Below are 22,054 nucleotides of genomic sequence, written 5' to 3'. Positions count from 1 at the left end.
CTGTTTTTTTATTGCTCATTTTCTTATTTATAATACTTATTTTGATCGTGTGTTCTTTTATTTTTATTTTTTTTACTATGTCTCTTGTTTGTACTGTCCTCTCTGCTGCTGTAATCCTGTAAATTTCCCCGCTGCGGGACTAATAAAGGATTATCTTATCTTATCTCTTAAAACAAATACCTGTTGCTGATGCACAAAAACGCAGTAAGATGCAGACTCCAGATTTAAAGTGGCAGTTGACCAGTTTTTTTCTCTTTAACTTGCTCTTATGAAGTCAACGTTGTTACACTATGTAATGTCTATTGAACAAAGATCAGGTTTAGGTTCCCTTTAAGCCGTTTAGTTCTATCCTCACAATGGAAGAAGACTTTACTGACCAGGGTAATAAAACAATAATTAAATGTTCAGATAGCTGTGTGTTACAAAGTCAGGACATGGTTAGCCTAGCTTAGCATTTCAACAAGCATCTCATTTGGTTGAAGTGTTTATGGAACCACATCTCTGTACTGAACACAGATATGAGAAATAGATTTAAGAACTGCTCCTTCAGAGATCTCACATGGAGGCCACAGTGTTTGTTTTGGATGTTTATTTATTAAAAAGGAATACAAAAAAAAACTCCCTGTAGAAATCTACAGCAGACACAAAGCAAGCAGACGTGTTGATCATCAGGTCAACGACACTCAAAGCGTTTCTATGCATTCCTGTTTCTAAACTACCAACAACTCCTCACCTCAAACCCACCAGTCCACAGCTACAGATCTGTTATGGCTGAGGTCAAAGGTCACCCGTGGCTTCCTACATTTATTAATAGAGATACACAGCAGGAGCACAGTGAAGAAAGTGAAGAAGATTATTTTTGTTCAGCGAGCAGAAAGAAGACGAATGAAAAATAAAAACATCCACAGGAAGAGGATTAACGTGAACACAGGAGGAGCTCTCCTATTGCTCTCTTCTGATTGGACAGCTCGGCACCGCTGGGCTACCCTGATTGGATAAAGGAGGACCACGAGGACACAAAGACAGCCTCCGTTAGAAAACTACAGAAGAGGATTCAAGACGTGATGAAATGAGATTAATGTTGAAAAGAAAAGATCTCCTGAGAGTTCAGTCAGAGAACTTTAAGATCAACCTCTTTTCACATGTTCAGCATCCTAAAAACTCAATGAAAGCAAACATAAATATAGAACCATATTATGCATATATTATAATTAAACCACATCTGGAATTGTGGATTAGAAAAAAATCTCAAAAGGTTAAAGTGCAACTTTACAAAAACAATAAAAGAAATACTGTGATTGGAAGCGTATACTGTCAGAAATAAACGTGATTAAGGATTTAGTCCAGACGGGTTCTAGAACTTTAGGGGATCAGTCGTTTCTCATTAAAGTCACTTTGGATCTTGAAATGTTTATCATCACAGCAAGAACACACAACGAGTTTGTTCTTTGAGATTGTTCTGGAAAGTTCCCATCAGTCTTAGCTTCTTCATCCCGCTCCCGTCAGTGGCTGGTTATCAACCCCGCGGGCCGAGGAGGGAGTCGGTGTCCCAGCAGGGAAAAACCTTCAGAGTGTTGGCAGACACCCTGCAGACCTGGACCCCCCCACAGCCGGTCTCCAGGTCCCTCAGGCCGTCAGCTTCAGTCGTCCTGCAGAGAAAACCAGACCATCAGTCAGCAGTCATGTGACCTGTCAGACCATCAGTCAGCAGTCATGTGACCTCTCATGTCCACACTGCTGGTTAGAAATGTGAAAACTCTCTTGATGGTTTTATGAATATCAGTTGATGCATCACTTTGATTCCGACTGAAATATCTTTATTGGATGGATTGCTGTGATATTTTGTACACATATTGATGTTCCTCTGAGGTTGAATCCTGCTGACTTTCCCTATAGCGCCATCTTTAGGTCCTATTGCATGTGTCATAAAAACCTGCAGAACTAACAAGCTACCAACTAAACTATGTTTAAGGAAGAACCAACAGTGTTTTCAGATTCATCAGTGTGGACATGGAGGAACATATCCCACAATCCTCGGCTCAGCAGCAGGGATGGGGGGGAGGTGGGGGGGGCATCACAACACTCACTGAAGTCACAAGGAAAAGATTCATGATTTAAATATGGATGATGAAAAAAGCTCCAGCTGTTTATAATAGTTTCATCTACGGCTGCACCGAAGCTTCATTCAGAACATTTAAAGCTTAATTCATATCATGGTAATATCAGGATTCATTAATATTAAACTATCTGAAGGATTTGAGATCAGAAGAAACCAGCATTTCTTCCTTTAATCCATATCTGCTGTTCACTGCTCTCTGCTCACAAAGAGACAAAGCACGACATCTGTTCTTTAAAGAAAGTCCAGTTTTAGTTTAACTTGTTTTATCTGATCAACTTTATTCAGATCAATATTTAGTTTAATGACCCACATTCAAAGCGTTATTAAAAACCTCTATAGAAGTCTTTAGTGTAATAAAAGAAGTGACATTTGGTACAGGCGAAGTTCATCTGTGTGTGTCCAGTACAGGGATTAGCCTAGCTTAGCATAAAGAAGCACCAGTTTCCTCCTGCTTCCAGTCTCTGTGCTAAGCTAAGCTAACCCGTCTGGATGTTTCTGTGTACTGGAGGTTTAGAACGTTGGACTGTCCCTTTAAAGGCTGGACTGTCCCTTTAAAGGCTGGAGGTTTAGAACGCTGGACTGTCCCTTTAAAGGCTGGACTGTCCCTTTAAAGGTGGAGGTTTAGAACGCTGGACTGTCCCTTTAACTGTCCCTTTAAAGGCTGGAGGTTTAGAACGCTGGACTGTCCCTTTAAAGGCTGGAGGTTTAGAACGCTGGACTGTCCCTTTAAAGGCTGGAGGTTTAGAACGCTGGACTGTCCCTTTAAAGGTGGAGGTTTAGAACGCTGGACTGTCCCTTTAAAGGTGGAGGTTTAGAACGCTGGACTGTCCCTTTAAAGGTGGAGGTTTAGAACGCTGGACTGTCCCTTTAAAGGTGGAGGTTTAGAACGTTGGACTGTCCCTTTAAAGGTGGAGGTTTAGAACGTTGGACTGTCCCTTTAAAGGCTGGACTGTCCCTTTAAAGGCTGGAGGTTTAGAAAAGCTTTCCTTTCCTTGTGACTTAAACTCGACTTGGAGCATCGAACAGGCGGCACAAACAGCACAGTCCGCTGGGCTCAGTGGGCCCTGCTCACGGCCCTGTAGGCGCACAGACATAAGCGGTTGGAGCGCTGTGGTTGGAGCGTTTGAAGGAAGGGGCGGGGCACCATGCCATGCTGAGAGCTTCCATGCTAAGCTATCCACCAATCAGCATCCACCCCCACCTACCTGCCCACCGTCCCCCACCAATGGGCTGGCTCTGTCTATCTGTCTGTCTGCAAACCGACCAATCAGACCACAGAATGAGGACACAGAAGAAGAAGACTGACAGCAGGTGACGCTGCTTCCTACATTTCCCATAATGCCTTTTGTCAGCATCCAGAAACGTGGTGTGAAGGACGACAGGAAGTATTTTTTATCAGAAGTTTGAACGATCAATTAATTAAGACACAAATGTTCTAAAGTAAAAAATGGTATTTAAATCCTTCCTGCTTAGTTTCACATTAAAAGCTTCCAGGTATTACAGTAGTCAGTAGAAGGGTCTGAAAGTGGATAGAAACAGTAGTATTAGTACTGTAGAGACTGTAGCTGTACTGATGAAATGAATACTGAACGGATCAGAACACCAAGAGGGAAACATCAAAGAGATGATGAGTTTCTATCAAACATCAAAGGAAAACAGAAATAAATACGTTTCTCTTGAATCCTGCTTCTCTTTGAAGGTCAGTAAAGGCATCACTAGGTGTGTGTATTAGTATCTCTCTCTAGCTATATATATGTATATATGTATATATATATGTATATGTGTATATATATATATATATATATATATATATACTTAAACTTACTTGTGTGTATTTATACTGCATACATGTACATGAAGCAGTGGACAGATGTGTGTACGTGTGTGTATTTGTACTTCATGTGTGTACATGTACCAGTGGACAGCTGGGACTGGGACCTCCTGCGGGTGCTGCTGGGAGTTCTGGAGGCGGAGGAGAGGGTGGAGCCGGCACTGCTAGCCCGAGAGATGGGGAGAGGGACGGGGGTGACCGGGGGAGAGTCCAGCTGAGGAGAGGTCAAAGGACAACATGTCTCACTCAGATTTCTATAATATATAATACAATGAATAACAACAGTTAGTATTTCAGTTCAATTTTAAGTTAAGTTAATCTGAACGTCTCCGTTACCTCCACGCTGTCGTGGGTTGGCGAGGACGACGTGGACGAGTTCTCGTGTCTCCTGGAGGACGAAGACATCAGCTCCACGCTGCGAACGCGCTGAGCGAACTTCAGCGAGCAGACGGACTCGCTCATGTTACCGGGCAGAGGAGACACCTGAACACAACACCGAGAACCAGAGGACATCAATGTAAACCTCATCCTCTGTTAGTCACCTGGTTTCTGTTCATGTCCCTGAACAAATAACTCACTACAGAGAGATAGGGTCCTCAATGAGTCTCAATGAGTCCTCAATGGGTCTCAATGAGTCCTCAATGGGTCCTCAATGAGTCCTCAATGAGTCTCAATGAGTCCTCAATGGGTCCTCAATGAGTCTCAATAGGTCTCAATGAGTCTTCAATGAGTCCTCAATGGGTCCTCAATGAGTCCTCAATGAGTCCTCAATGGGTCCTCAATGAGTCTCAATGAGTCCTCAATGGGTCTCAATGGATCCTCAATGAGTCCTCAATGAGTCTCAATGAGTCCTCAATGAGTCTCAATGAGTCCTCAATGGGTCCTCAATGAGTCTCAATGAGTCCTCAATGGGTCTCAATGAGTCCTCAATGGGTCCTCAATGAGTCCTCAATGAGTCTCAATGGGTCCTCAATGAGTCCTCAATAGGTCTCAATGAGTCCTCAATGGGTCCTCAATGAGTCTTCAATGAGTCCTCAATGGGTCCTCAATGAGTCCTCAATGGGTCCTCAATGAGTCCTCAATAGGTCTCAATGAGTCCTCAATGAGTCCTCAATAGGTCTCAATGAGTCCTCAATGAGTCTCAATGGGTCCTCAATGAGTCCTCAATAGGTCTCAATGAGTCCTCAATGAGTCCTCAATGAGTCCTCAATAGGTCTCAATGAGTCTCAATGGGTCCTCAATGAGTCCTCAATGAGTCTCAATGAGTCCTCAATGGGTCTCAATGAGTCCTCAATGAGTCTCAATGAGTCCTCAATGAGTCTCAATGGGTCCTCAATGAGTCCTCAATGAGTCTCAATGAGTCTCAATGAGTCCTCAATGAGTCCTCAATGAGTCCTCAATGAGTCTCAATGAGTCCCAACTGACTCATATCCAACTGTAGTTCTCATTAATCACCGTATTTAGTTATACTTATTAACTGTCTGTAGTTCTAACTAAAGACGGTCTGTAGTTCTAATTAAAGACGGTCTGTAGTTCTAACTAAAGATGGTCTGTAGTTCTAACTAAAGACATTACATTACATTAGTTCGGTCTGTAGTTCTAACTAAAGACGGTCTGTAGTTCTAATTTAAGACGGTCTGTAGTTCTTATTAATGACTATATCTAGTTATATTTAATGGCTCCCTGTAGTAAGTTTTCATTTTAACATTCCCAAACAGCTTTTTGGATCTGGCCTGATGCGGTCTCACCTGGACCATCATGAGCGTCTTGCTGTCCCCGTTTAGAGAGTCCTGCAGCAGGTACGTGAGGCGGGAGTTCCTGAAGGGGACGTGGGCGTGTCGGCCCCGCAGCGCGTTGATGACGTCACCGAGCGCCGACAGAGATTTGTTGATGCACTGAGCTTCTCTGAGGCGACTGCCCTCCGCCCCCGACTTCCCGATCCTCTCCGAGCCCGCCAGGTCCACCAGGTTCAGCTTACCTGCAGCCCCAACACACAAGAGACCCTCAGAACCGAGGGACCACCAGAACCCCATCTTTCTGTGGAACCTCGAGTTTTTCTAATAGCTAACAAACAAAACACAGAACCCTGTCTTGGTTTTCATGAAGCAGTTTCTGGTCTGAAGGTGAAAACAACCTTCTTTCATTCACCAAGAAGAACCACAAGGTTCTGTTCTGGTTGCACTCCACCAGCTCACATGCATGAACACGTGAACTCTCACTAGGCTGACTCCGCCGTTCCACCGTTTCCATGGTGATCAAGGTCCACATTAGTTTCTGAGAGCAGTGTTTTGTTTCCTTATACATGTATATATTTTACCACCACATGAGGTTCTTATATGTTCTAACATATGTATGCTTTACTATGACATAAGGTTCTAGTACTGTGTATGCTTTACTATGACATAAGGTTCTAGTACTGTGTATGCTTTACTATGACATAAGGTTCTAGTACTGTGTATGCTTTACTACATAAGGTTCTAGTACTGTGTATGCTTTACTATGACATAAGGTTCTAGTACTGTGTATGCTTTACTATGACATAAGGTTCTAGTACTGTGTATGCTTTACTATGACACGTGTTTCGTGTGTTTGTCTACGTGTGTTTGTGTACCTTTTGTGTGTGTGTGTGTGTGTGTGTGTGTGTGTGTGTGTGTGTGTGTGTGTGTGTGTGTGTGTGTGTGTGCGTGTGTGTGTGTACCTTGTGTGCGGTTTCCAGTAGCAGAGTTGAGGCCAGACACGGTGATGATGAGCAGAGCGTGAGAACGAGAGCTGTGTTCATTCAGGTTGGTGCAGGCCGTCGCTCTGTTCATGTGACCCAACTCAAATACCTGAGGACAGGTGCGCGTGCACACACACACACACACACACACACACACACACACACACACACTAGAAAATAGTGAAAAATGTCCATCACAGTTTTTAAATGTATATATAATACACTATACACTTTAACAAAGAAACTTCATCAAAAGTCTTATTTCCTCTCAACAAGTGAAAGTGTTGACTAACAAGTGGACCTTGAGTAAAATACTTGTGTCAGAGTACAGGGTCAAGAATGAACTTCACAGGAAAATACAGGTGACAGCTGCAGACAAAGAACAGAGACCAGCAGCTGACTGGAGGCTTTTACACTGAAAGGACGAGCACAGAAGGAAGTCCTCACCCTGTTGATGTCCTCAGGGCTCTGAACTAGGAACTGGGTCAGTCCGGGGACGTAGAGCTGTCCACTGCCATCTGGGTTCATCTTGATGTCCAGCTTGTCCGAAGGATTCTCCCCAAGCAGGTTCCTGATGAACAACAGAGACCTTTACAACCAGCAGACTTGACTCAGGGCTCAACAACACATCTCAGGGAGAATTCAATAAATCAACCTGCAGACTGAACTCAGGGCTCAACAACACAGCTATAGTTGAGCTCTCAGGTCATGTGATCTTTGTTTACATTCTGTTTTTGTGGTTCCTGATAATCTGAGAATTTAATCTGAGTCCAGGTCAGAGTTCTGTTACACAACATCTGGATACACAGAGGGAAACATCATGTAGTGTACTTTATAGAGAGTACATCATACAGAGTACATCATGTACTGTACTTTATAGAGTACTGAGATGTACTCTATATAAAGTAGTGTACAGGATGTACTCTATATAAAGTAGTGTACATGAATTTCTATATAAAGTACTGTACATGAAGTATTCCATATAAAGTACTGTATATGAAGTACTGTTACTGTCCTGGTTCAGACAGTTTGTGTTGACTGGACCAGCAGGTTCTGGTCTGAACTACTGGTCTCTGATCAGATCAGGGATCTGGTGTACTCACCGCAGAGTCTCGTTGTAGATCTCCACCATGCTGACGGAGATCCTGTAGTCCCAGTCTGGAGCTTTCTCCATCACCTCGGAGAACAGCAGGCGCAGCGCTCGCTGGTTGATGCCGGGGTTGTCCACGGCGCCCTGGACACACACAGACCTGTAGTTATGATCCGGATCAGTCCTGGTCCCCCCTCAGAGAAGCTCAGAGAGATCTTACCTCCATGGTGAAAGTCTTCCCCGAGCCCGTCTGTCCGTAGGCGAAGATGCAGACGTTAAAGCCATCGATACAGGAAGTGACCAGAGATTGGACCTCCTGAAACACCTGGTGGACCAATCAGAGAGGAAGACACCACTTAGACAGAGTCCCTCTGACGAGACGGACTGAATGCTGCCTCAGGATCAGTTTGAGCCCTCTTGTACCTCTTCCTGTGTGGCCTGAGGAGTGAAGACTTTGTCCAGGTCAAAGGTCATCATTTTGCCCTTGTTGGACAGGTAAAGGATGGCGTCGTCCTCCGAGTCGAAGCTCAGCATGGTTTTGGAGTCGGCGGAGTCCTGCTCCTCGAGACTGACCGGCCGGACGCGGCAGAAGACACGGATGTTACCTGGGAGACAGGGAGAAGGGACACGGGAGACATGACGTCCTCCTGTTCACAAAGGACAACATCTCTACAGGACACTGAGGACAACATCTCTACAGGACATTGAGGACAACATCTCTACAGGACACTGAGGACAACATCTCTACAGGACACTGAGGACAACATCTCTACAGGACACTGAGGACAACATCTCTCCAGGACACTGAGGACAACATTTCTACAGGACACTGAGGACAACATCTCTACAGGACATTGAGGACAATATCTCTACAGGACACAGAGGACAACATCTCTACAGGACATTGAGGACAACATCTCTACAGGACACTGAGGACAACATCTCTACAGGACACTGAGGACAACATCTCTACACTGAGGACAACATCTCTACAGGACACTGAGGACAACATCTCTACAGGACACTGAGGACAACATGTCTCCAGGACACTGAGGACAACATCTCTACAGGACACTGAGGACAATATATCTGAGGACAACATCTCTACAGGACACTGAGGACAATATCTCTGAGGACAACATCTCTACAGGACACTGAGGACAACATCTCTACAGGACACTGAGGACAACGTCTCTACAGGACACTGAGGACAACATCTCTTCACAGAGGACAACATATCTACAGGACACTGAGGACAACATCTCTCCAGGACACTGAGGACAGCATCTCTACAGGACATTGAGGCCAATATCTCTACAGGACACTGAGGACAACATCTCTACAGGACACTGAGGACAACATCTCTTCACAGAGGACAACATATCTACAGGACACTGAGGACAACATCTCTACAGGACACTGAGGACAACATCTCTCCAGGACACTGAGGACAGCATCTCTACAGGACATTGAGGACAATATCTCTACGGGACACTGAGGACAACATCTCTACAAGACATTGAGGACAACATCTCTACACTGAGGACAACATGTCTCCAGGACACTGAGGACAACATATCTACACTGAGGACAACATATCTACACTGAGGACAACATCTCTCCAGGACACTGAGGACAACATCTCTACAGGACACTGAGGACAACATCTCTCCAGGACACTGAGGACAACATTTCTACAGGACACTGAGGACAACATCTCTACAGGACATTGAGGACAATATCTCTACAGGACACAGAGGACAACATCTCTACAGGACATTGAGGACAACATCTCTACAGGACACTGAGGACAACATCTCTACAGGACACTGAGGACAACATCTCTACACTGAGGACAACATCTCTACAGGACACTGAGGACAACATCTCTACAGGACACTGAGGACAACATCTCTACACTGAGGACAACATGTCTCCAGGACACTGAGGACAACATCTCTACAGGACACTGAGGACAATATCTCTACAGGACACTGAGGACAATATCTCTGAGGACAACATCTCTACAGGACACTGAGGACAACATCTCTACAGGACATTGGGGACAACATCTCTACACTGAGGACAACATGTCTCCAGGACACTGAGGACAACATCTCTACACTGAGGACAACATGTCTCCAGGACACTGAGGACAACATCTCTACAGGACACTGAGGACAACATCTCTGACAATATCTCTACAGGACACTGAGGACAATATCTCTGAGGACAACATCTCTACAGGACACTCAACATCTCTACAGGACACTGAGGACAACATCTCTACAGGACACTGAGGACAACATCTCTACAGGACACTGAGGACAACATCTCTACACTGAGGACAACATCTCTACAGGACACTGAGGACAACATCTCTACAGGACATTGAGGACAATATCTCTACAGGACACAGAGGACAACATCTCTACAGGACATTGAGGACAACATCTCTACAGGACACTGAGGACAACATCTCTACAGGACACTGAGGACAACATCTCTACAGGACACTGAGGACAACATCTCTACACTGAGGACAACATCTCTACAGGACACTGAGGACAACATCTCTACAGGACACTGAGGACAACATCTCTACACTGAGGACAACATGTCTCCAGGACACTGAGGACAACATCTCTACAGGACACTGAGGACAATATCTCTACAGGACACTGAGGACAATATCTCTGAGGACAACATCTCTACAGGACACTGAGGACAACATCTCTACAGGACATTGGGGACAACATCTCTACACTGAGGACAACATGTCTCCAGGACACTGAGGACAACATCTCTACACTGAGGACAACATGTCTCCAGGACACTGAGGACAACATGTCTCCAGGACACTGAGGACAACATCTCTACAGGACACTGAGGACAACATCTCTACAGGACACTGAGGACAACATCTCTACAGGACACTGAGGACAACATCTCTACAGGACATTGTTTCTGTCTTCTTAATTATCTGTTGACACGTTCACAGTTCATGGTACAATGGATGTGAAATCGAGATGATTAATTAAATCAGCAGCTGATTGGCCGGCACCTCAGGATATCTCTGGAGATATTTGTCAGGATTATTCTGGTGTAATATTTAAGAGGAGACAGAAATCCGTCAGAAAGATTGTTTGCTTTCAGTTTGGATGATGAAGTTCGTTCAGACCTTTGAGTCGAACCAGCTCGTTGTGACATTTCTTCCTCAGGTTCATCTCTCTCTTGTATTTACGCAGCAGCTCCTGATTGGTGGTGCTCACCTCGCTGATCACCTGGCAGATCTGTCACACACACACACACACACACACACACACACACACACACACACACACACACACACACACACACACACACACACACACACACACACACACACACACACACACACACACACACACACACACACACACACACACACACACACACACACACTAATAAGAAGAGCTCATACATTTTGGAAATATAATCATCAAGTGAAATAAATGTTATAATATAAAAGTAGTTTTTTGACATTTCTGATCTCAGCTTTTACATCATCACAAACTGTCACTCAGGGAGAAAACTAACTAGACTTCATTAAATACTCACACCTGTCATCGTTATCACCATCATCACCATCATCATCTTTAGTATCACTATCATGGAATATTATCAATATTAAAGGAAAGCAGTTCCACAACTTTCAAGTGATTTCACCCATTAAAATGTCCACATAGGACACATCTGAGGTCTCTTTTCTCCTTTGAGACACATAAGTGTTTTGATGAAGATGATGATGATGGAGAACCTCGATTAGCTCACAAGCCAGAGGACAGAAGGAGGAAGGACAAAGACAGACGCAGGAAAGACAGAGACGGACAGAAGAAGCCCAGTCCAGCAGAGCTCACTCACCTCGTGCTTGGCCTCGGTGATAGCTTTGTCCAGCATGAAGGGGAACTCCTGCACCTGCCTCTTCAGACAGTAGTAGTCACAGGTGAGGGTCCGGAGGGCCGGCTGCAGGCTCAGCAGGTTCATACGCACTCCTGAAACACAACAACACACACTGTGACCAAGAGTCCACAGAACACTGTGACATGGGACAGCGAACAGGAAGCAGAGTCAGACCTGCAAGGTTCTCATGGACAGCCTTCATCTCGCTCTCCGCTCTGATGAACGCCTCCTCGATCACACGGTTCTTCTCCTCCTCCAGATTCTGCATCTCCACCTCCAGCTGACCCTGAGCTCGCTCCATCTCCCCTTCATACACCAGGATCTGGTGAGAGAGGAGCGACAACAATGACACGTTAGAGGATCGACTGCAGCAGGAGGACACGACTAAATGAGCAACTGTAGCAGGTAGACACAAATAAGAGGATCGACTGAAGCAGGACGACACGACAGAGGATCATCTTCAGCAGAACTACACAAGTTAGAGGATCGACTGAAGCAGGACGACAATATTTAGAGGATCCACTGCATAAGGACGAAACAATAGAGCAGCAAACGAGTCAACAGACGAGTCAGCAGACAGAGCAACAGACGGGTCAGCAGACAGAGCAGCAGACGGGTCAGCAGCAGCAGATCATAGCTCCTCTAGATGTTACCTGCGTCCTGAGCTGAGCGCAGGTCCTCTGCGACTCGTGCAGCTGCGTCTCGAGTTCCCTCAGCAGCGTCCTCTGCACCGACAGCTGCTCCTGCAAGCCGGCGTTCTTCATCTGCAGCTCAGCCAGAGCTCTCTGAGAGTCAGCTGACTCCACCTCCACCGTCTGAGTCACATACTGAGGAACCACAACAACGGACACGTATTAGATTTCACATTCTGACCAGTGGGACCAGTCTGACCAGCAACTCCTCACCTTGACTCTGGGGGGCGTTGCTGCCTGCCTGGCGAGCTCCTCCTCACACTCCTGTAGTCGGAGGGAGAGTTTCTGCTCGGCCTCTTCCTGCCTCCGCCTCGACTCCTCCAGCTGCCTCCGGCCGTCGTCCAGCTGCCGCCGGAGACTCTCCACTCTGGAGGTTTTCTCCAGGAGCTCTCGCTCCAGCTCAGCCAGCCGTCGCTCCCTCTGCCGGGCCTGGTTCTCCCAGCGAGACACCTCCCTCTGCAGGGACTCCGCATCCTGCAGGACAGAGTGAGGGATTACTTCCGCCCCAGAGCCAGGTTTCTACCTGTTAAAGGGGAGTCTTTACTGGCCACTGTGGCCCCAGTGCTCCCTCTTGAGGTAATGTTGGTTCTCTGTAATTTAAACTACAATAACAGTATATTTATAATTTGATCTGCTCTATATGAAAAGTGTCTCATAACTTCTGTAATGATTTAACGCTACATAAATGAGTTGAATTGGAATCGTTTTAGCTGTGAGGACATTTTTATCTATCAGTGCTCACCTGGTTTATGAGTATGTAACTGTGAGTATTATAGTCTCTGGTGTATTTATTATAAATCACCATTGACAACAGACTGGAGCATCTAATAGGCATTAAAGGAACCGCACTCAGCTGGTTTAAGTCGTATTTATCAGACCGATCTCAGTTTGTATATGTAAACAATGAAACCTCGATGAAAACCAAGGTCAGTCATGGAGTTCCACAAGGGTCTGTTCTTGGACCAGTTTTATTCACCTTATTTATGCTTCCTTTAGGGAATATTATCAGAAAACACTCAATAAACTTTCATTGTTATGCAGATGATACCCAGTTATATCTATCAATTAAGCCAGCCTGTCTGTCTGTTTATCGACCTGTCTGTCTGTCTGTTTATCTACCTGTCTGTCTGTCTGTTTATCTACCTGTCTGTCTGTCTGTTTATCTACCTGTCTGTCTGTCTGTTTATCGACATGTCTGTCTGTTTATCGACCTGTCTGTCTGTTTATCGACCTGTCTGTCTGTCTGTTTATCTACTCGTCTGTCTGTTTATCGACCTGTCTGTCTGTTTGTTTATCTACTCGTCTGTCTGTTTATCGACCTGTCTGTCTGTCTGTTTATCTACTCGTCTGTCTGTTTATCGACCTGTCTGTCTGTCTGTTTATCTACTCGTCTGTCTGTTTATCGACCTGTCTGTCTGTCTGTTTATCTACTCGTCTGTCTGTTTATCGACCTGTCTGTCTGTTTATCTACTCGTCTGTCTGTTTATCTACTCGTCTGTCTGTTTATCGACCTGTCTGTCTGTTTGTTTATCTACTCGTCTGTCTGTTTGTCTACCTGTCTGTCTGTCTGTTTATCTACTCGTCTGTCTGTTTATCGACCTGTCTGTCTGTCTGTTTATCTACTCGTCTGTCTGTTTATCGACCTGTCTGTCTGTTTGTTTATCTACTCGTCTGTCTGTTTGTCTACCTGTCTGTCTGTCTGTTTATCTACTCGTCTGTCTGTTTATCTACCTGTCTGTCTGTCTGTTTATCTACTCGTCTGTCTGTTTATCGACCTGTCTGTCTGTTTATCTACTCGTCTGTCTGTTTATCGACCTGTCTGTCTGTCTGTTTATCTACTCGTCTGTCTGTTTATCGACCTGTCTGTCTGTCTGTTTATCTACTCGTCTGTCTGTTTATCTACTCGTCTGTCTGTTTATCGACCTGTCTGTCTGTCTGTTTATCTACTCGTCTGTCTGTTTATCGACCTGTCTGTCTGTCTGTTTATCTACTCGTCTGTCTGTTTATCGACCTGTCTGTCTGTCTGTTTATCTACTCGTCTGTCTGTTTATCGACCTGTCTGTTTATCTGTTTGTTTGTTTATCTACTCGTCTGTCTGTTTGTCTACCTGTCTGTCTGTTTGTTTATCTACTCGTCTGTCTGTTTATCGACCTGTCTGTCTGTTTATCGACCTGTCTGTCTGTTTGTCTACCTGTCTGTGGGGGCAGTGGCTGCAGCTCTCTCCAGCGGCCTCGAGGCTCTGAAGCTCTGAACTCCTGCATGACTTCAGCTGCTGCTTCAGACGCTGGTTCTCCACCATCAGCAGCTCCAGCTGCTTCTCCAGGTCTGTCGCCCCCTACAGGACACACACACACACACATCATTTTAATGAATATCTCTAAATGCATTGCGTTTACATTTTAATACTTTTCTTTACAGAACGTATTCTCAGTCTTGTTCTCAATAAAGAGCCGTCTTCTGTTATTTACCTGACAGATATTTTCTTTCTTGCATCCCTGTGTGTGTGTGTGTGTGTGTGTGTGTGTGTGTGTGTGTGTGTGTGTGTGTGTGTGTGTGTTTTTCCCAGGGTTCCTCAGGAATGTGGTCCAGCAGGGTCTCACCAGTTCAGAGCGAAGTCTCTCCACCTCCTCAGTCTGATCCGACAGCTTCTCCTCCAGCTCCTCCACCTGCAGACATGTAGGAGTCACAACATGTTTTCCCACCAACAGGCTCTATACTAAGAACATATGATAACCAGACGTCTCACAGATTAGACCTTTGGTTCTCTTCCTTTTTTCAGTCAGTTTGATGAATTTAAATGTAGGAAGCAGCAGATTTCAGACCCGTCAGCTGGGAACATGAAACCTGAACTACAGCAGCTCAGACTGACAGATTTATTACTGCTAGAAAACACACCTGGTTTCACAGGTGAAGCGGACACACATCAGACTGACAGTTGATGAGTCAGAGAAGCTGTTACACCCTTTAAACACAAACACAAACACAAACCAAACAGAGCTCTGGTTTGACTGCTGCTCCCTTTAGAACTCAGCTGTACAGGTGGGATGTGTTTCCTGTTTATCAGATGTACAGGTGAGATGTGTTTCCTGTTTATCAGATGTACAGGTGAGATGTGTTTCCTGTTTATCAGATGTACAGGTGAGATGTGTTTCCTGTTTATCAGATGTACAGGTGAGATGTGTTTCCTGTTTATCAGATGTACAGGTGAGATGTGTTTCCTGTTTATCAGATGTACAGGTGAGATGTGTTTCCTGTTTATCAGATGTACAGGTGAGATGTGTTTCCTGTTTATCAGATGTACAGGTGAGATGTGTTTCCTGTAGACATACCTGTGTGCGCAGCCGAGTAACGAGCTGCTCTTCTTCTGGACAGAGGACACGATCCAAAAGTGGTTCACCTGCTGTACTGGTGAGATGTGTTTTCCTGTCTATCAGATGTACAGGTGAGATGTGTATGACCCTCACACCTACACACAGATGTACAGGTGACACACACACACACACACACAGTCAGATGATTCACACTGATCGGACCTTCATCATCCTCAGGGGTACCTTCAGCTCTGTTCTCACCGTGTGACGGAGAGGAACGACGCTCCTCCTTCTGCGTCTGAAGACACGCCTCCTCCTTCCGCGTCTGAAGACACGCCTCCTCCTGGACGCTCCGTTGCTTCAGCTGCTGGAGCAGCAGGTGACGGGAGACTTCTTCAGAACGAAGACGAGCTTCGAAGTCACACACTTTGTCCTGTAGAGCCTGAACACACACACACACACACACACACACACACACACACACACACACACACACACACACACACACACACACACACACACACACACACACACACACACACACACACACACACACACACACACACACACACACACACACACACACAACACACACACACTCACACAGTTGAATGGGCGTCTTATAAATAAACAACTGTGTTACACAGTGTGTGTTACCTGGTTACACTCACACAGTGTGTGTTACATAGTGTGTGTTACCTGGTTACACTCACACAGTGTGTGTTACATAGTGTGTGTTACCTGGTTACACTCACACAGTGTGTGTTACATAGTGTGTGTTACCTGGTTACACTCACACAGTGTGTGTTACCTGGATGAGCAGCTGCTGGCTGGGTGCGTTTGGTTCGGACAGCTCTGCAGTCAGAGAGGGGCGGTGTGAGAAGGCAGCGGTGGGCAGAGACAGGAAAGAGCCTTCGTCTTCACCATCACTCATCAGGAAGTCCACTGAGCTGGCTGAGGAACACAAGAGGAACCAATATGAGGAACCACAGGAGGAACCAACAGGAGGAACCACAGGAGGAACCAACATGAGGAACCACAGGAGGAACCAACAGGAGGAACCAACATGAGGAACCACAGGAGGAACCAACATGAGGAACCAACAGGAGGAACCACAGGAGGAACCAACAGGAGGAACCAACATGAGGAACCACAGGAGGAACCAACATGAGGAACCAACATGAGGAACCAACAGGAGGAACCAACAGGAGGAACCAACATGAGGAACCACAGGAGGAACCAACATGAGGAACCACAGGAGGAACCAACAGGAGGAACCAACATGAGGAACCAACAGGAGGAACCAACATGAGGAACCACAGGAGGAACCAACATGAGGAACCACAGGAGGAACCAACAGGAGGAACCACAGGAGGAACCAACAGGAGGAACCAACATGAGGAACCACAGGAGGAACCAACAGGAGGAACCACAGGAGGAACCAACAGGAGGAACAAACATGAGGAACCACAGGAGGAACCAACAGGAGGAACCACAGGAGGAACCAACATGAGGAACAAACATGAGGAACCACAGGAGGAAGCAACATGAGGAACCAACATGAGGAACCACAGGAGGAACCACAGGAGGAACCACAGGAGGAACCACAGGAGGAACCAACATGAGGAACCACAGGAGGAACCACAGGAGGAACCAACATGAGGAACCACAGGAGCTGATCCTGAAGCTCAAACTGTTTTTAACATCCAGACTTCTGGACCCGGTCTGTTCTCACTCAGGACTAAAATAAAAAATATGGTCTCTTGTTTGAACGTCTTTTCTTTTCTGTTCTCAGCTGTTCAAAACAAAAACACTTTGTTTCAGTTTTTAGAGTCACCAGCAGAGCTACGTCACCTGTATTACATTACATTATTAGAAAATGTAAATCTCTTGAGAAAAGCGTCTTGAATGAACAGAATAAAATGTGTAAGTGATCTGTGATTATTAAGGTCATTACTAAACAACATATAACCTGAATTCAGAGTTTCCTCTCCTGTTGCTGAGTAAACCTGCACTCCTCCTGAATACCATGGAAACCAGTCCAACCAGATAACAGCTGATAACAGCGTGTGTGTGTGTGTGTGTGTGTGTGTGTGTGTGTGTGTGTGTGTGTGTGTGTGTGTGTGTGTGTGTGTGTGTGTGTGTGTGTGTGTGTGTGGTCACAAGTTTCTACGAGGACTCAAATCTTATCACCCTGAGAACAATCTGCACTCTGTGGGAAAATGGGAGCATTTGGGAATTAAACAGACTTAACTCACTCACAGCATTCAGAACACGTGGACTCAAACCTGCTTTAAACTAAATGCTGTTCTGAACTGAAGGGACACAAAAACTATGGACACACAGATCCAAACACACACACACTCAAGGAATTAGTGCTGAAATTAAATTATAATTCAGATTTTATTCCAACACTAAATGTTTTTTTCTGACAGCTTCTCTCTGTTTGTGGTTCAGGACTGATAATCAGAGCGATAAACAGTGTGAAGGTTCTACGTACTAAAGATGGACGACTGTGTAATCATTAACTATCAAAGCTAATCAAGGCTGGATAAAGAACCCATAGACATACATATATATATATATATATATATATAATATATATATAAACACATACACATATATCTACAGCGGGTACAATAAGTATTGAACACGTCACCATTTCTCTCAGTAAATATATTTCTAAAGGTGCTATTGACATGAAATGTTCACCAGATGTCGGTAACAACCCAAGTAATCCATACATACAAAGAAAACCAAACAAATACGTTCAGAGATTAAGTTATGTGTAATAAAAGGGAATGACACAGGGAAAAAGTATTGAACACGCTTACTGAAATGTATTTAATACTTGGTACAGAAGCCTTTGTTGGTGATGACAGCTTCAAGACGCCTCCTGTATGGAGAAACTAGTGGCATGCATTGCTCAGGTGTGATTTTGGCCCATTCTTCCACACAAACAGTCTTCAGATCTTGAAGGTTCCGTGTTCCTCTTCTATGAACTCTGATCTTTAGTTCTTTCCATAGATTTTCTATTGGATTCAGGTCAGGTGATTGGCTGGGCCATTCTAGCAGCTTTATTTTCTTTCTCTGAAACCAATGGAGAGTTTCCTTGGCTGTGTGTTTGGGATCATTGTCTTGCTGAAATGTCCACCCTCGTTTCATCTTCATCATCCTGCTAGATGGCAGCAGATTTTTATCAAGAATGTCTCGGTACATTTTTCCATTCATCCTTCCTTCAATTATATGAAGTTTGCCAGTGCCGTATGCTGAAAAACAGCCCCACACCATGATGTTCCACCTCCAAACTTCACTGTTGGTCTGGTGTTTTTGGGGTGATGTGCAGTGCCATTTGACCTCCAAACATGGTGTGTATTATGGCATCCAAAGAGTTCCATGTTGGTCTCATCTGACCAGACTATATCCTCCCAGTATTTCACAGGCTTGTCTAAATGTTGTGCAGCAAACTTTAAACGAGCTTCAACATGCTTTTTCTTCAGCAGTGGAGTCTTGCGTGGTGAGCGTGCATACAGGCCACGGCGGTTGATGCATTACTTATTGTTTTCTTTGAAACAATTGTACCTGCTGATTCCAGGTCTTTCTGAAGCTCTCCACTAGTGGTCCTTGGCTCTTGGACAACTCTTCTGATAATTCTTTTCACTCCTCCAACAGTGCTCACTGGAACATTCAGAAGTTTAGAAATCCTTCTGGAACCAATGCCATCAGTATGTTCTGCAACAATAAGGTTGTGAAGGTCTTGAGAGAGCTCTTTGCTTTTACCCATCATGACATGTTTCTTGTGTGACACCTTGGTAGTGAGACACCTTTTTATAGTCCATCAGTTGGGACTGAACCAGCTGATATTCATTTGCACAGACAAGGTGCAGGACTGCTTTCTAATTACTGATAGATTTCAGCTGCTGTCTTGGCTTTCCATGCCTTTTTGCACCTCCCTTTCTTCATGTGTTCAATACTTTTTCCCTGTGTCATTCCATTTTATTACACATAACTTAATTTCTGACCTTATTTGTTTGGTTTTCTTTGTATGTATGGATTACTTGGGTTGTTACCGACATCTGGTGAACATTTCATGTCAATAGCACCTTTAGAAATATATTTACTGAGAAAAATGGTGACGTGTTCAATACTTATTTTACCCGCTGTATATACATATACATATATACACACATATATGTATATACATATATACATATACATAAACATACATACATATATATATATATATATATATATATACACATATATATATATATATATATATATATATGTATATATACATAACCAGAACTGTTTAACACCTGATATAAACGCTTGATATAAACGATATAAACGAGGAAATTAGCTTCCACGTAAAATGGAGACTAATAGAATCAGTAACAACTGATCTGAAGAAGGAGAAGTGTTCAGCAGAACATGAGAAACAGAAACAACGACTCTACTGTTGTGAACCTGATCCGTCGTCTCCTGAGACTGAAAGAGGATCAGCTGAGAGAAACACAGAACCAACAAACATAAATAAATAAAAGTGACTTCTCACCTGTTTGTCTGCACTAATCACACGCTCAGGTTTCTCTGCTCTCACTGTGGAGCTCCATTCATACTAACTAAGGTATGACTCACGTCTCCTACACACACACACACACACACACTGTATAAACTGGCCCCTCCCCCTCTGCGACAGACGTCTGACTCACCGTCCAATGAGATGTCTTTCTTCCAGAGTTCCTGCAGGCAGGGGGCGGGGCCAAGATCCCAGGTCTTTCTTGTACCGAACATGACCACCGGCTGCAACACAAACACACACACACACAAATTAATTTGTGTGATAATGAACGTGTCATAATGCATATTGAGATATTGGATACTCATTTTTTTTTTTTTTTTTTTTCAATGGTTGAACCAAAAGCTTTTATAAAAAAACTCACAACCCAACGACCTCTCCTAACCTTTACTATTTAAGGTCACTAACTAACACACAGCGGTGTGTTGTTTACAGGGGCGGAGCCTAACAGGCCACCCAGCTGCAGTGATGGCTGATGGGATATATAGCAGCCAGGATGTCGTGTTCAGATGAAGAGTATGAGGTGAGCAGTAGAGTTGTAGCTGAGGGCCCAGCGAGCAGACGGACTGCTGGCTCAGGCTCTTAAGGTGGACTGACAGTTAAGGTGGACCAGCTGTTTCTCTAACCCAATTGCTTTTTATAATTTTGCACCAAAAGGAAAAGTCCTGGTATGTGAAAACCTACTTGGCATTAAACCTGATTGTGATTCAAAATCACTTTATTGATCTCAATCATAGACAAACAGAAACACGAATGCGTATCAAGTCATCCAGTTATTTCCTGTGACTTTGAGCTTTGGGACATTAAGCGTATTGTCAGTCAGAATTTGTTCTTAATGATTTTCCTAATAAATAAATAAATAAACGGTTTTTTTAAGCAGCAAAGGCTTCTGTTTATTGTGTAGCTTTATTCATTTATTGAACTATTCTTATCAAAGCTGTAGAAAAATGAAGATGAAGCAATTTCAGCAACGGGACCTAACTTCATCTGATCGGCTCTTCTGATTAGTCGATATAGAGACCACCGATGAATCTATATAGACGGAATATCTGCTGATATCTATTATTGGCCAATTGATCGGAGCATCTTTAAGTTATCGCTCTACTTGAGACAAACATTGAGGATTCTGGGCTCCTTCAAGTTAACGGAACAAAAGTCCCTAATGTTGAAACCAGCGATCAGACTCACCACAGAGCCCGCCCCCTTTAGGGCCGCCCCCTTTAGGGCCGCCCCCTTTAATGCCTGCCACTTTAAACCAGCCCCATTTAGGCCCGCCCCTTTAAACCCTCCCCCTTGAAGATCAATACATTCATTTGTCCACTCAGGCCTACAGGAAGTGTGTAATGGTGTGATGCAGGTCAAGTTAGTGGTCTATAAAGCTACCGTCAGATAACAGAAGAATATTATATGATTCGGCTCTGTTCCCGTCAAAGCTGTGAGATCCAACCAATCAGAGGACAGTCTCCAAACTGGTTTCTCAAGGATTCATTTGATCCAGAATCAGTGCAGAGCCCCAGCATCAGACCCCTTTGGACCAGACCCCCAGCATCAGACCTCCAAGATAAGATTCCCCTGATCAAACCCCCAAGACCAGACCCCCGAGATTAAAGCCCTGGGATAAGACCCCCAAGATCAGATCCCCAGGATCAAACTCCGGCATAATACCCTTCGGGATCAGACCCTCCAGGATCAGACCCTCCGGGATCAGACCCTCCAGGATCAGACCCCCGAGGAAGAGTTCCAGAGAATTGGATAACGTCAGGATCAG

At 44.6% G+C, this 22,054-nt stretch overlaps 1 protein-coding gene across 1 annotated transcript; it reads right to left on the bottom strand.

Annotated features, from left to right (window-relative positions):
- Positions 1-583: 583 nt before the first annotated feature.
- LOC129101076 (kinesin-like protein KIFC3) lies at positions 584-20,506 on the bottom strand. Its single transcript, XM_054610699.1, has 20 exons — positions 20,420-20,506; positions 16,516-16,658; positions 16,038-16,146; positions 15,723-15,820; positions 14,994-15,059; positions 14,585-14,728; positions 12,607-12,867; positions 12,355-12,528; positions 11,876-12,023; positions 11,663-11,793; positions 10,941-11,052; positions 8,183-8,364; positions 7,980-8,084; positions 7,773-7,903; positions 7,117-7,240; positions 6,649-6,778; positions 5,699-5,928; positions 4,287-4,433; positions 4,035-4,164; positions 584-1,649 (listed from the first exon to the last, which is right to left on the bottom strand). Exons 1-20 carry the CDS (start codon positions 20,499-20,501, stop codon positions 1,627-1,629), a joined length of 2,670 nt encoding a protein of 889 aa, XP_054466674.1. The 5' UTR covers positions 20,502-20,506; the 3' UTR covers positions 584-1,626.
- Between the last annotated feature and the right edge of the window lie 1,548 nt (positions 20,507-22,054).

The sequence above is a fragment of the Anoplopoma fimbria genome, chromosome 2 (assembly GCF_027596085.1).
Source record: "Anoplopoma fimbria isolate UVic2021 breed Golden Eagle Sablefish chromosome 2, Afim_UVic_2022, whole genome shotgun sequence".
Lineage (NCBI taxonomy): Eukaryota > Metazoa > Chordata > Actinopteri > Perciformes > Anoplopomatidae > Anoplopoma > Anoplopoma fimbria.
Note: the sequence above shows the minus strand (reverse complement) of the source record. Positions and strands in the feature narration are given on the sequence as shown.

Bases quoted from the DNA above. Each gene is read 5' to 3' on its own strand.
- LOC129101076 (XM_054610699.1), bottom strand. From the start codon at position 20,501: ATGTTCGGTACAAGAAAGACCTGGGATCTTGGCCCCGCCCCCTGCCTG. The intron at 12,529-12,606 runs GTGAGGAGTTGC...GTGGTTCCTCAG, and splicing joins CAACGCCCCCCAGAGTCAAG to TATGTGACTCAGACGGTGGA. The intron at 7,241-7,772 runs GTGAGTACACCA...GTTGTTCATCAG, and splicing joins ATCTACAACGAGACTCTGCG to GAACCTGCTTGGGGAGAATC.